The 12,486-nt window shown below is 45.9% G+C and overlaps 1 protein-coding gene across 5 annotated transcripts in view; it reads left to right on the forward strand.

Moving 5' to 3' along the window:
* Nucleotides 1–802: 802 nt before the first annotated feature.
* LOC147638555 (uncharacterized) overlaps nt 803–12,486 on the forward strand; it is a 99,853-nt gene continuing 88,169 nt past the window's right edge. For 3 of the 5 annotated variants that reach the window (XM_086798459.1, XM_086798461.1, XM_086798460.1), the window contains exons 1-3: nt 806–1,184; nt 1,460–1,477; nt 1,678–1,932. In XM_086798459.1, the coding sequence (XP_086654585.1) occupies nt 987–1,184; nt 1,460–1,477; nt 1,678–1,932 (471 nt within the window). In that variant the 5' untranslated portion in view covers nt 806–986. Of the gene's footprint in view, nt 1,185–1,459; nt 1,478–1,677; nt 1,933–12,486 lie in introns of all 5 variants that reach the window. The other 2 variants (XM_086798462.1, XM_086798463.1) reach the window with 2 other exon arrangements.

Below are 12,486 nucleotides of genomic sequence, written 5' to 3' on the forward strand. Positions count from 1 at the left end.
GCGAAAAGAATGAAATGAGGATGATAGAGAGAGTACCACCCTTTTCTGATGAAATTTAACCACTCATGCACTCAACTCGGACTGATTCTTCCAATGGTTCCAAGAAAGCAACACCATCGTCTCCATGGCCTACACCAATGGTGAGTTGAATCTCTCTTTCAGCCTATAGATGGCCAATGACCATAAAGTTAGGTATCTCGGGTTCACAATTAATGACTACTAGGGTCTTTGACAATTAATGATTATTGGGGCCTTTCACAATTAGTGACTACTGGGGCCTTTGACACATTTCGGGTAATCCAGAACGTGTGCTGGTCCCAATCAATGTCTGGGGTAAACTTGTGAAACCATTGGATCCCTAAGATTATGTCTGCTCCTACGACTTTGGCCACCTATGTAGCCAAAGGTATTGAGCAATTCATTTTGCTCATACTCCTAGTCATGGTTGTCCTTCGGCCTATTACCTTCAAGAGCCCAACCAACCATGAGCAACACATCTCCCATAGCCGAGGAGAGCCGAGCTCCGCTTCCATAGGCGAAGGAGAGCAACACTACAGCCAAAACACACAATAAATAGCCGGGGACATACAACATATCTCTTTACGTCCAAATGTGGACGCCATGCGTCTCCGTATACCTACGACAAATAATGATTACCAACCATTATTAAAAAAAGCAACTGTTAATTAGAATGAAATACTCAAATAATGATTACCAACCATTATATAAAACATCAACTGTGTAATGGAAAAGATTTTGGGTATCTGTCTGCCATATTTACAGATTTTTACCCGCTAGATAGCTAGGTTTCGTGCTTTGTGGTGTGACGGCTCGCTTTGGCGCCATTTTGAAAGCCTGCAAAGGCGCAATGCAGTGTACTTCAGTCTTCTCCTCCTCCTCTCCTCGTCTTATTAAATAGGGCAAGTATATAAACTGGACATGCTTGCTTGTTCGGAGGCGCTGGAAGCTTCAATGCCCTCATCGGCATGGCTTCATCTTCCCGACCCCATCGCCAGGCTCGCTCCGGCGTTTCCTACAGATATCCTTCTTGCGACTACATCGACGACTTCTGCATACCTCAGCGCGACACCGTCACCAGCACTAGGAAGAGCAGCTCTTCTTGGGCCGATAGCAAGGATCCGGCGAGGAAGAAGCTCGCCCTGAAGGGAACTTCAAGATCGAAGGTGCAGTTTTCCTGCGCTTTTACTCACTCAAAATGTGCTTTCTGCTCTTAAATGTGCTTGCTTTTACTGTTTTCGTGCCTGTTCTATATCGAAATTTGCTTTCTTTGCCAGGACACGCGCTTCCTTTTCACGTGCATTGCTCGAAATATGATTGCTTCTGCATACCTGCTTTCTTTTGTCCTCTGCAGCGAATGTGCTTGCTTTTACTGTTCCTGCACGATATCTGGTGCTTTATTTTTTCTGTACAATAACCGTCATGCTTTTCTTTGTGCTAGGATCGGGCAAATGCCAAGGTTCGGTTTCTAGCTTCTATTCATCCATGCAAAGTTGATTGGTCCTCAGTTTGTTTTGTGAGATAAACCTACATCTTGCTGATTCTACTAAACCCTGGATATTTTGAAAAACCTGTTTGTGGTTTATTTGAATGGTGGAAAACCTATCCTTTGCTCAAGCTATAATATATTTTTTCTACAAGCAAATGTTACTGTCACAGGAGCGAGCAGAGGCTGTGCACCTGCAGAGAGCAATCAACGAATCACTGTCAAAGAGTTCTCCAGAGGCAATAAACTTGTCTTCTGATCATGAGAAAGATGTTCTGGCTTATGAGGATGAGATTGCTCGCAAGGACTGTGTTGCCTTTCAGTGTCTGCTTGATGTTGCATCTGAAGCTGTCTTGGAAAATGAGGGTCTGTATGAATCACACCATGCAGTGGAAGAAATAGCCAAGAAACAGCCTCAAGGAAACCAGGTAACTATGCTGATAATGGATTGCTCTTATAATGTGAACATTTCTCCATTCTGGAAATCACTCATTTCTATACACCAACTGATCAATTATATTTAAAGCAAGTTAGTTTTGGAAATGCTAAAAGGTGTGTGAGAGGTTGCTTTGATGTAATTGGATTGAGGTCAATAATGAAGTGAACTTCTTTGGCATGTTAAATTCTGTCCATGTTGTCAATCATTATTCGAATCTTCAGATTTCATCACCCATGATCTATAGAACACCCGAGACGAAAGCATGCAAGATTATCAAAAGGTGCATAAAAAATATCTGCTTCAGTCCCTAGGCAAGAAATTTGTCTGTTGCCCCCTCCTTACGGGGACGGTAGAGTGGAAATTCCATCTATTTTGGGTGTTCTTACTTGTAGCGGTATTGTTAGAAAGAAAAAGTGGCTGCTGCTCTAAAACTTTGTTGTGGACTAGTACTAGATACAGGTGTACACACATCTAAGGCTGCTCCAAAGGTTGGGAAAGCTGATACAGACTACAACTGGAGAGGCTGGGAGTGACTGGAGTGGCAAGGGGATGGCCCTGAATCGCCACAACTTTTGGCTGCTGTCAGCTAGGTCAGTGGGGTACCCCAGTGTAGAGTCACTCAATGCCAGGTCAGGCAGGTTAGTCCTCTAAATAACATTCTGCTGTTTGGCCTTTTTTTAGGGGAGTCACGTGCCTCTACTTCTAAGGTCAGTGCTGATGGTGTAGGCCTTGTACTTTCATGCCTTAGCTGCAGCATCCCTAATATACTTTTGTGCTTATTATTCAGTGCGCCACCATTTTTCATGGCTTTTAACAGAGCTCACTTTAGGACCTTTCATATGACTTTTTTCTAGCCTTAGCACATGCATCTTATGGGAGGTAGTGACCCATTTGATACTTTTTTTTGTTAGATCCCAAGTTCTTGAATGTTCAATGAGTGTCAAATCCCTAATTTCTTGGGCTTACAGGTTGTGATTATCTTGAGACATACCTGGGAAGAAGAATGTTGTGGCTGATGCATTGTCTTGCAAACCTTATGTTGTTGTCGTTACAGTTGTTTCTCATCAGGATCTTGCTTTGATGCTGGAGATGAATCATGAGGATGTGGATTTTGCACCCTTGTGTTCTTAGTTACAGTAGGGAAACCTGTGGCATTCTTCGTATTGAAGGATGCCACGGGTTTATAGATTGTGATTATCTTGAAGCATACCTAGGAAGAAGAATGTTGTGGTTGATGCATTGTCTCGCAAACTTTATCTTGATGTAGTTACAATTGTTTCTCATTAGGATCTTTCTTCGATGTTGGAGATGAATCATGAGGATTTTGCACCCTTGTGGGCTCATTTAGAGCAGGGAAACCTGTGGCATCCTATGTATTGAAGGATGGTTTTCTTATGCACCATAATCATCTTTGTGTGGTGAAAGTTGTCAAGAACAAAGTTATGGACGAGTGTCATGCTCCTTTCTTTGCCGCTCGTGTAGGTATTCTACCGACGACAGAGATGATTGAGAGGGATTTCTTTCGGCATAGGTCTTAAGAAAAGCATAAGAGGAGTGTCGACAAGCATAAAAAGCATTTGGATCTTCAAGAAGGTGATTAGGTTTTACTTTGGGACTTTGGAAAAGACTAGAAAGGTAGTTTCTTTTCCAAAACTTTCTAGTAAGTATTATGGACTATTCCAAGTGACAAAAAGATCAATGAAATCTTGTTTTGTCGATTATTGGAGGATCCACAACGCGCTTCATGCCAGTCTCGTGAAGAAATGCGTGGGACCAAAGCCAGTGGAAGCGGTTTTGGAAAATATGCCAGAGGTGGATGAGCTCGAAGAGGTTTTACAGCCTGAGCGGATTGTGTTTCATAAAGAGCTTGAAGAGGTGGAACCGATGTTGGAAGATGCATCCCAGAGGTGGATGAACTTGAAGAGGTTTTACAACGTGAGCATATTGTATGTCATAAAGGATGTGTTTACACTAGTGGACTCATGTGGAGTGATCCTCGGGGTCTAGGTGTGTTGGCTCCATTGGTGAGCTAGTCGCTCAAGTGGCACTGTTTGGGGGAGCCAGGTTTGGCAAGATAGATCAAGTGGTACGATCCTCGGATCTATGCCAAGTGGAAGACCAAGTGGTGCGATTCTTGGGTCTTCATGAGATGAAGTACGATTCGCGGACCAGTGCTAGATGAGCTCGTGTGTCACCATTTGGTCCATCTCCATTTTTGGAGCCACTTCTATGGGACTGTCATAGAGCAGCCAGATTTGTACCATGTTCACATGTGGCCAGGCCAGTGCTCCATGTGAAAGGGTCAGTTATCTCGTGTCACATGGATGGGAATCAGTTTTGTGGCACCCGTGTGTGACCAGTATTGTGCCATATGGATGGGAGCTTGTTTACTGCCACCCGTGTATGACGAGGATTGCGTCTTATCCATTAGATTGTCACTACATGGTAGGACTGATATTTGTGCTGACCTTGTCTATGGGATTGTCACTCCATAGGAAGGTCCGTGCGAGGATGTGTGTTTTGCCTATGGGACTGTCACTCCATAGGAAAACCAAGACTTCATTGTCACGTGCATCCCGCACTTGGATACCATGTTGACATATCTGTATAGAAGGTGCAAGACCTGGAATGGTGAACTGGTCCCATGTGAGCCCAGTCCGGGACGAGTTAGCCAGGGATCCATCTCAATCGTCCGAGGTTAGGTGTGCATTGTCTTGCACAGGAGTCCAAGGTCAAGTGTGCACTGTTCTGTACCTGAAATAGTGCTAGTCCGTGCTGTAAATCTCCCTCTAGAATGATGCTAGTGATTCTGTGTATCTGGTATTGTACGAGATGTCAGATTATTGTGTAGTTAGTTAGGGTTTGCTTTTAGAACAAGGGGCCAGTCCCTGGTCTTTGTGTGGGCATGGGGATAGTGTGAAACCACCCCCATGAGGGCCATGAGGGCTAGGAAGGCCTTGGCTGAACCCACCAGCCATACAAGGGCTGTAAGACAGACCTAGGAGCATGCTAAGGGAAGCATGCAGGCTATATAGCCTAGTTATGGCTATAAGGGCAAGTTTGGGGCAGCCCATTCAGGTTGCCCTGTTTCCCAAACAGCCTAGAAACAGTGCCCAGTTCCTCTTTGCACAGGCGCCTAATGCCCAGCCAGCCATGAGAGTACGCAACATTTAATGGGACTTTTCCAGCATTTAATGCTGAATTTACAGTCGGATAGAATATTGTTGGCCACTTGGATTTACACCTGGTCGATTGTCCTTTATGGAGTAGTATAAATAGGGAGCCCACAATCCCATTGTTTCATCTCATTTTTCACCAAGAGCCAAGGCAAACAAGGGCTAGACAAGCCAAGGAGTTGCTAAAGCAAAGGGGTGAAGGACTGCAGGTCAAGGGTAGAGTTTTCTCAGCCAAGAAAGGTCAAGATTTTTGTATTTTCTTTTCAGATTTACATCATTCTAATAAAGTAAATACACCATCCGTGGTGGGGGCCCTACAGAGGGTATTTGGGACCCAATACTGTGTCCTCTCTCTCTCTCTCTCTCTCTCTCTCTCTCTCTCTCTCTCTCTCTCTCTCTCTCTATTTTTTGCACATCTTCATTCAGTTTTTGTGCGTTAATTCCTTCGCGAAAAGAGTGTTGATTTCTAAGCATTAAAGTTATCGATCTTCTCCGAAGCTTTCGCATCTTACAGTGGTATTAGAGCCTACTTCAAGTGCAAAGATTCAGCAAAGAAACCTGAATTTTTTCTCGCTCGTGTGGTTGGTTTTCAAATGCCGGTGGACTACCCTTTTCGGAGTGACTCTTGTCTCTCGAAGGACGGTTGGTTTTTAGCCTTCGGACGTCTCCCATACAAATAGTGGATGGTCAGATTGCGTTCTGGAAAGGAAGTGCATTTTTATGTTATGGCGAGCTTCGACGACTAGAGAGACCAAGAACCATGGGACTAGAGTGCACCAGGTAACCCAGTTAGGGCACCAGGCTTGAGTGTTACAGATACGTTCCAGCAGATGATGCGAGCAATCGCAGACTAGATGCCAAGTTGGAAGAGCAGAAGGCGCAGATCCAAGCTCTGGAAGAGCGTACCCATTCTCCAGCATCACGTTTTCCATCTCCTCCCTCTCCTTCCGTATCCCAAATTCAAGATCCTCGATACAAGGACCCTCTCGCGGGGTCACGACCGCAGCCGAGCTCTTTGCTTGAGTTGCAGATGCGTGCATTGGAGATCCAACAACGTGAAGACGAAGCTATGCGACGCGTGGAACACGAGCGTTACCTTGCAGCTTTGGACACCAGATTGACACCAACGGCACCCTCGAATCATTTTCCCTAGAAAATGAACTTCAATAAGTATAATGGTAAACTCGATCCCACAACTCTTTATTCATGGTTGCATCAGTTTGAAGCTTACTTTGCCGCAGTTAGAAAGACAAATACTGATAGAGTGATCTTAGCCAGTTGGTACTTGGAAGGTGAGGCCATTCCTTGGTGGACTCAGTGGGCTCATGTCCACACCAGATTAGGTATGGCAGCTTATGTGTGGGACGAGTTTGTCCGCGACCTTAAGCAGCGGTTTCTACCGCCCCACTACCTTGAGCAACTCAAAGATGAGTTCAAAGGAGCGCATCAAAACGCGCAACCAGTCCTTCAGTTTGCCAATAGAATTTCGACTTTATGTCTGCAATTAGGCTTATCTGATACGGACAAGAAAGGGTAGTTTTTGTATGGCCTTGGCACGCAAATCCTGTGGGAGGTGCGTATGTTTAGGCCAGTCACCTTTGAAGACGCACTCTCGTGTGCAGAGTGCAGAAATGAAACATAATGGGGGCAAAGGCCAGAACCAGACGGGGTCTTTCCGAGGACAAAGCCCGGGAGCCTCTGGCTCCAAGAACTTGGACAATGTGTCTAAGCTTACTCCATACCAGAAAGCAGAGGCAAGCAAGACAGGTGGCAAGTTGAGTGCTGAGGAGCTGTCTCAGTACAAGGAGAGTAGATGTTTCTTTTGTCATACAAAAGGACATACTTCTCGGGATTGTCCTAAGAAAGCCTCCAAAGCCCGCCGCCGGTGCCTCCATAGCTTTTGTGGTGAGCTCAGCTCCCACACAGACCCCAGCGGCTACCCCTAGTTCTTCAAACCCCAGTGCTTCAGTTGGAGCAATTATTAGCCGGGAGCTCGAAGATAAGCAGCAGGACGCCCATGACTAGGAGTATGAGCGCAACGAATTGCTCAAGTCCTTTGGCTACATAGGTGGCCAGAGAGTTGTTGTCTTGTTTGACAGCGGCAGCACGAAGGATGTGGTCACGGATCAGGTCGCTAGGCGTGCCCGTTTCGACTTGACTTCGGTGGACAAACAGGTTGAGGGTTTTAGCACAAGCATGATAACGAGCGTCAAGTATGAAGCTCTAGGTGCTAAGTTAGTTATTTAGGGCATAGAATTTGTGCGTGATTTTATGGTTGCCTCTCTTGTAGGAGCAGACATAATTTTAGGCATTCAATGGTTTCACAAGTTTCTTCTTGATGTCAAGTGGGATAAGCACACGTTTCAAATCAATCGGAATGTGTCGAACGCCCCAGTGACTACTAAGTGTGAGCCAGGAATTCCGAACTTTCCGCATAAGTCACTTGCAGGCTAAGTGAGCAGTCAGGAAAGGCGCACAGTGTGCAATGATATACATCCAGACAGCCCAGACAATGGCCAGTGCTTTTGAGAAGAACTCGGTTCTCCATGAAAAGTTTCAGAAGATAATTCTTGGGGACAGCCTCCCTTCCCAGCTCCCCTCGTCCAGACCGGAGGACCATAAGATTGACCTCCTCCCAGGCTCGGAACACCCAAGCAAGTTTCCGTATCGTCTTTCCAAGGCAATGGAATCGGAGTTGGACCACCAATTCCAAGAATTGTTGCAATCTGGCTTCATCCGTCCCAGCGTGTCGCCATTTGTAGCACTGATCTTATTTGTCAAGAAGAAAGATGGGTCTTCTCGTTTGTCTCGATTATCGTGCACTCAACAAACTGACTATCAAGAGCAGATTTTTGATGCCTCCAATTGATTATATTCTCGAGAGGTTGAATGGAGCAAAGGTGTTCTCGAAACTTGATTTAAAGAGTGGGTACCACCAGGTGCGGATTGTGGAGGGGGACATTCCCAAGATAGCCCTTTGTACGGAACAGGCCCACTATGAAGTTGTGGTCATGCCATTTGGCTTGACGAACATCCCAGCTACATTTAACTGCATGATGATGTGTGTTTTCCGAGATTCGATTGAAAAGTGTGTTCATATTTGTGGATGACATATTGGTATTTTCAGCTACGGTTGAGCAGCATGACATTGATGTGGAGAAAGTTCTTAAGTTGCTGTAAAGCAACGAGCTCTACGTCAATAAGAAGAAGTCAGAATTTTATCTGTTCCAGGTGCATTACTTGGGATACATAATTAGCGCCGAGGACATTCGACTTGATCCAGCTAAAGTGGCCGAGATTGTCAATTGGGAAGTACCTCAGACAGCCTATGACATCAGATCCTTTGTGGGTATATGCCAGGCATACTCCACCCAAATTGATAAGTTTTTTGATCTCTCGGCGGATCTCACTGATCTGCTAAAGGACGTGAAGACAAGAAGGCAAAAAATTCGAATGACTCCACGAGCGTTGGAGGCATTCAAGAACCTCAAGGTGGCTTTTTCAGAAGCGCCTTGTTTAGCACTTGCCTCGTGGGAAGAGCCATTTTAGGTGATCACCGATGCGAGTAACATCGCAATTGGAGGTGTATTGCAACATAATGGTCATCTAGTAGCTTACATGTCTCGTAAGTTATTGTCCACAGAGAAAAACTACTCAGTCTATGATCGTGAACTCCTAACAGTTATACAGGCCTTGAAACATTAGAAACATTTTTTGTATGGCCGTGACTTTGAGGTTCGCACTGCACAGTGGAGTGATCGACAACACCGGTGGAGTTAGATTTTCCAACAATTCGGTGGTATGATTGAGTACTTTCCAGGAAAGACTAATCTAGTGGTCAATGCTTTGAGGAGGAAGGGACAAGTGACTACGATTCAAACCACTAGACTCGATCTTGTTGTTACAAGACTAGATGACATGAAGCATATGCGGATTTCGAGGAATTCGGCACATAGTGGGAACAGGCATTGGATGCCACAAGACCATGTCATTTTTTGATACGTGATGGTTGGCTTTTCTACAAAGGCCGACTGTGTCATGAAGTCATTCATGGGAGCTCTTCTCCATGATGCCCATGACGCCATTACAGGTGGTCATAGGGACATGAATTCGACTTTGGAGAAATTGGAACGGTAATATTATTAGCCAAAGATGAGGCGAGATGTGTTTACATATGTACAACGTTGTGATATTTGTCAAAAGGTGAAAGCTCCTCGTGGAAAGAAGATAGGGTTGTTACAGCCCTTGCCAATTCTTGAGGGTCCTTTCCAAGATATTTCGATGGACTTTGTCACGAATCTGTCTCCCAGTCCGAGTAAGCGTAATATGCAATGCTTAATTATTGTTGATGGATTTAGCAAATTTGTTATGCTTATTCCTTGCGGGGCTAATGTGACCGTTGAGGATGTTGCCCAGTTGTTCATTCGGCATTGGTACCCAATTGGCGGGATTCCTAGGACCATGGTGTTAGATCGAGATGCCAAGTTTACCAGTCATTTTTGGAGGGCATTGTTTGATAACTTTGGTACTAAATTGAATTTTTCTAGTGCATTCCACCCACAGACGGACAGCCAGACAGAGATATACAACGAGTTGGCCTTTGATGTGCAAAAGTGTTATGTCCACGATCAGCAAGGTAAGTGGGAATCTTATTTGCCTTTAGTTCAAGTTGTTTTGAATGATTCTTTTTCTTCAGCTATTGGCAGGACTCCATATGAGGCAGCATTTGGAAGATCTTTCCAGTCATTGTTGACCAGGACCTCGTCTTCAGTACGTGAAGCGAATAGATTGATGGAGTCTTACCAGGAGATTTTAGAGTCAGTAAAAGACAGATTGGCTAAAGCGCAGGAGGCCTACACTCGACAGGCTAATAAAGACAGAAGGGATATGAAGTTTTCGAAAGGGGATGGGGCTTATCTTCGGATTATGAAGCAAAGGTTGAAATAGGTGGGCAAGCGACGCCCAAAGTTGTCTTTCAAGAGCTTCGGACCTTTTTCCATTAGGAAAAAGATTAATGAGATGTCTATGTAGTTAAAGCTACCTCCGAGTTGGACTATGCATGATGTGTTTCACGTCAGTTGGTTAAAGCCATATGCAGGTCCTATTCCTTCAGAAGTCAAAGACGAGACGGAACCAGATGTTGTTGATGAAGCAGAAGTTATGGTTCCAGAACAGATCCTTCTACACCGTTTCAAGCATGGCTCAGGCCGAAGACTAAGACAGTCCCTCACGAAGTTTCAGGACCGAGGGACCCATGAAGCGGTATGGCTCGACAAAGAGTTTTTCGAAGACTATCCGGCGTTATTGACGGATTATTTGAAGGCTATGCAGCTTCTGTCAAGTTAAGCAGAAGGGGATGTCATGTGCATCCCGCACTTGGATGCCACGTAGACATATCTGTATAGAAGGTGCAGGACCTGGGATGGTGAACTAGTCCCATGTGAGCCCAGTCCGGGACGAGTCAGCCAGGGATCCATCTCAGTCGTCCGAGGTCAAGTGTGCATTTTCTTGCACAAGAGTCCAAGGTCAGGTGTGCACTGTCCTGCACATGAAACAGTGCGAGTCCGCGCTGTAAGTCTCCCTCTGGAATGATGTCAGTGATTCTGTGTATCTGGTATGGTACCAGATGCCAGATCATTGTGTAGTTAGTTAGGGTTTGCTTTTAGAACAAGGGGCCAACCCCTAGGGCTACCCCGGGTCTTTGTGTGGGCATGGGGATAGTGTGAAACCACCCCCATGAGGGCCAGGAAGGTCCTGGCTGAACCCACCAGCCATACAGGGGCTGTACGACAGACCTAGGAGCAAGCTAAGGGAAGCATACAGGCTATACAGCCTAGTTATGGCTGTTAGGGCAAGTTTGGGGCAGCCCATACAGGCTGCCCAGTTCCCCAAACAGCCTAGAAACAGTGCCCAGTCCCTCTTTGCACAGGTGCCTAATGCCCAGCCAGCCATGAGAGAGTACGCAGCATTTAATGGGATTTTTCCAGCATTTAATGCTGAATTTACAGTCGTGGGACATAATATTGCTGGCCACCTGGATTTACAGTTGGCCGCCTGCCCTTTATGGAGTAGTATAAATAGGGAGCCCACAATCCCATTGTTTCATCTCATTTTTCACCAAGAGCCAAGGCAAACAAGGGCTAGACAAGCCAAGGAGTTGCTAAAGCAAAGGGGTGAAGGACTGCAGGTCAAGGGCAGAGTTTTCTCAGCCAAGAAAGGTCAAGATTTTTGTATTTTCTTTTCAGATTCACATCATTCTAATAAAGCAAATACACCATCCGTGGTGGGGGCCCTACAGAGGGTATTTGGGACCCAATACTCTCTCTCTCTCTCTCTCTCTCGTGAGTGTTGTGAGACACGATCACAGCTACATCGTGAGATTGCCATTGGGTCTCACACACAGATAGGCCAGGATGATCTTTCGGTGCCTTGTGCGGAGGAAGAAACGAGCGTATCTAGCTAAGCTAGAGGAGGAGATCTACCAACTCTTCCTGGGGAAGAACAGCAAGAGGGCATGGAAGATGTTTCAGGAGAGACAGCCTGGTACTCCGATTACTACACCTGAGGCATGGCATACTTATGCTAGAGAGCTATATGATGCACCAGGACAGCCCCCCACCCCCCCTCCACTAGGAGCTAGACCGCCTAGCAGCACCTTTTTTACTATGCGGATGGTGCTAGATGCGATAGACAAGTTACAGAATGGAAAGGCACAGGATCATGATGGGCTAGTTGGAGAGCACTTCTCATATGCACGAGACACTTTGGCTCCGCTCATCGTACATGTGTTTAATCGTGCCATTTGTGAGGGTTTCCCGACAAGCTGGACAGAGCATATCATTGTACCACTCTTTAAGAGTGGGGACCCCATGGTACGCGGCAACTACAAGATGATCATGATCGGTCATTACTTGGCCAAATTAAATGGCTCTATATTGGAGTCGGAGCTGAGCCGATGGGTAGAGAGGCATGGTGATCGAGCACATGGACAGGTTGGCTTCGGGAGAGGATTTACTACCTTGGATCACATACTGACACTTCGGGCACTTGTTGAAGAGGGCAGGGCACAGAAGAGAAGGATATACTGTTGCTTTGTGGACTTCCGCAAAGCCTTCGATACCGTACCACGTGCCAGGCTTATGCACAGATTGCATGACATTGAGGTACCCAAGGATATGCAGTGGGGGATATATGCTTTGTATGAGTCTGTGAGACAGGCAGAGTTCGAGCTCCGGGCGGACTATCTGATAGGGTGACCTTCACGATAGGGGTGAAGTAGGGATGCCCGCTATCGCCCACCCTCTTTGGACTGTACATTGATGCGGTCTCTGATTATATAGACAGATTGGGAGGCCCAGGGGCATGCC

This window comes from Cibotium barometz, chromosome 5 (assembly GCF_041138505.1).
Source record: "Cibotium barometz isolate CiBa-2024 chromosome 5, ASM4113850v1, whole genome shotgun sequence".
NCBI lineage: Eukaryota > Viridiplantae > Streptophyta > Polypodiopsida > Cyatheales > Cibotiaceae > Cibotium > Cibotium barometz.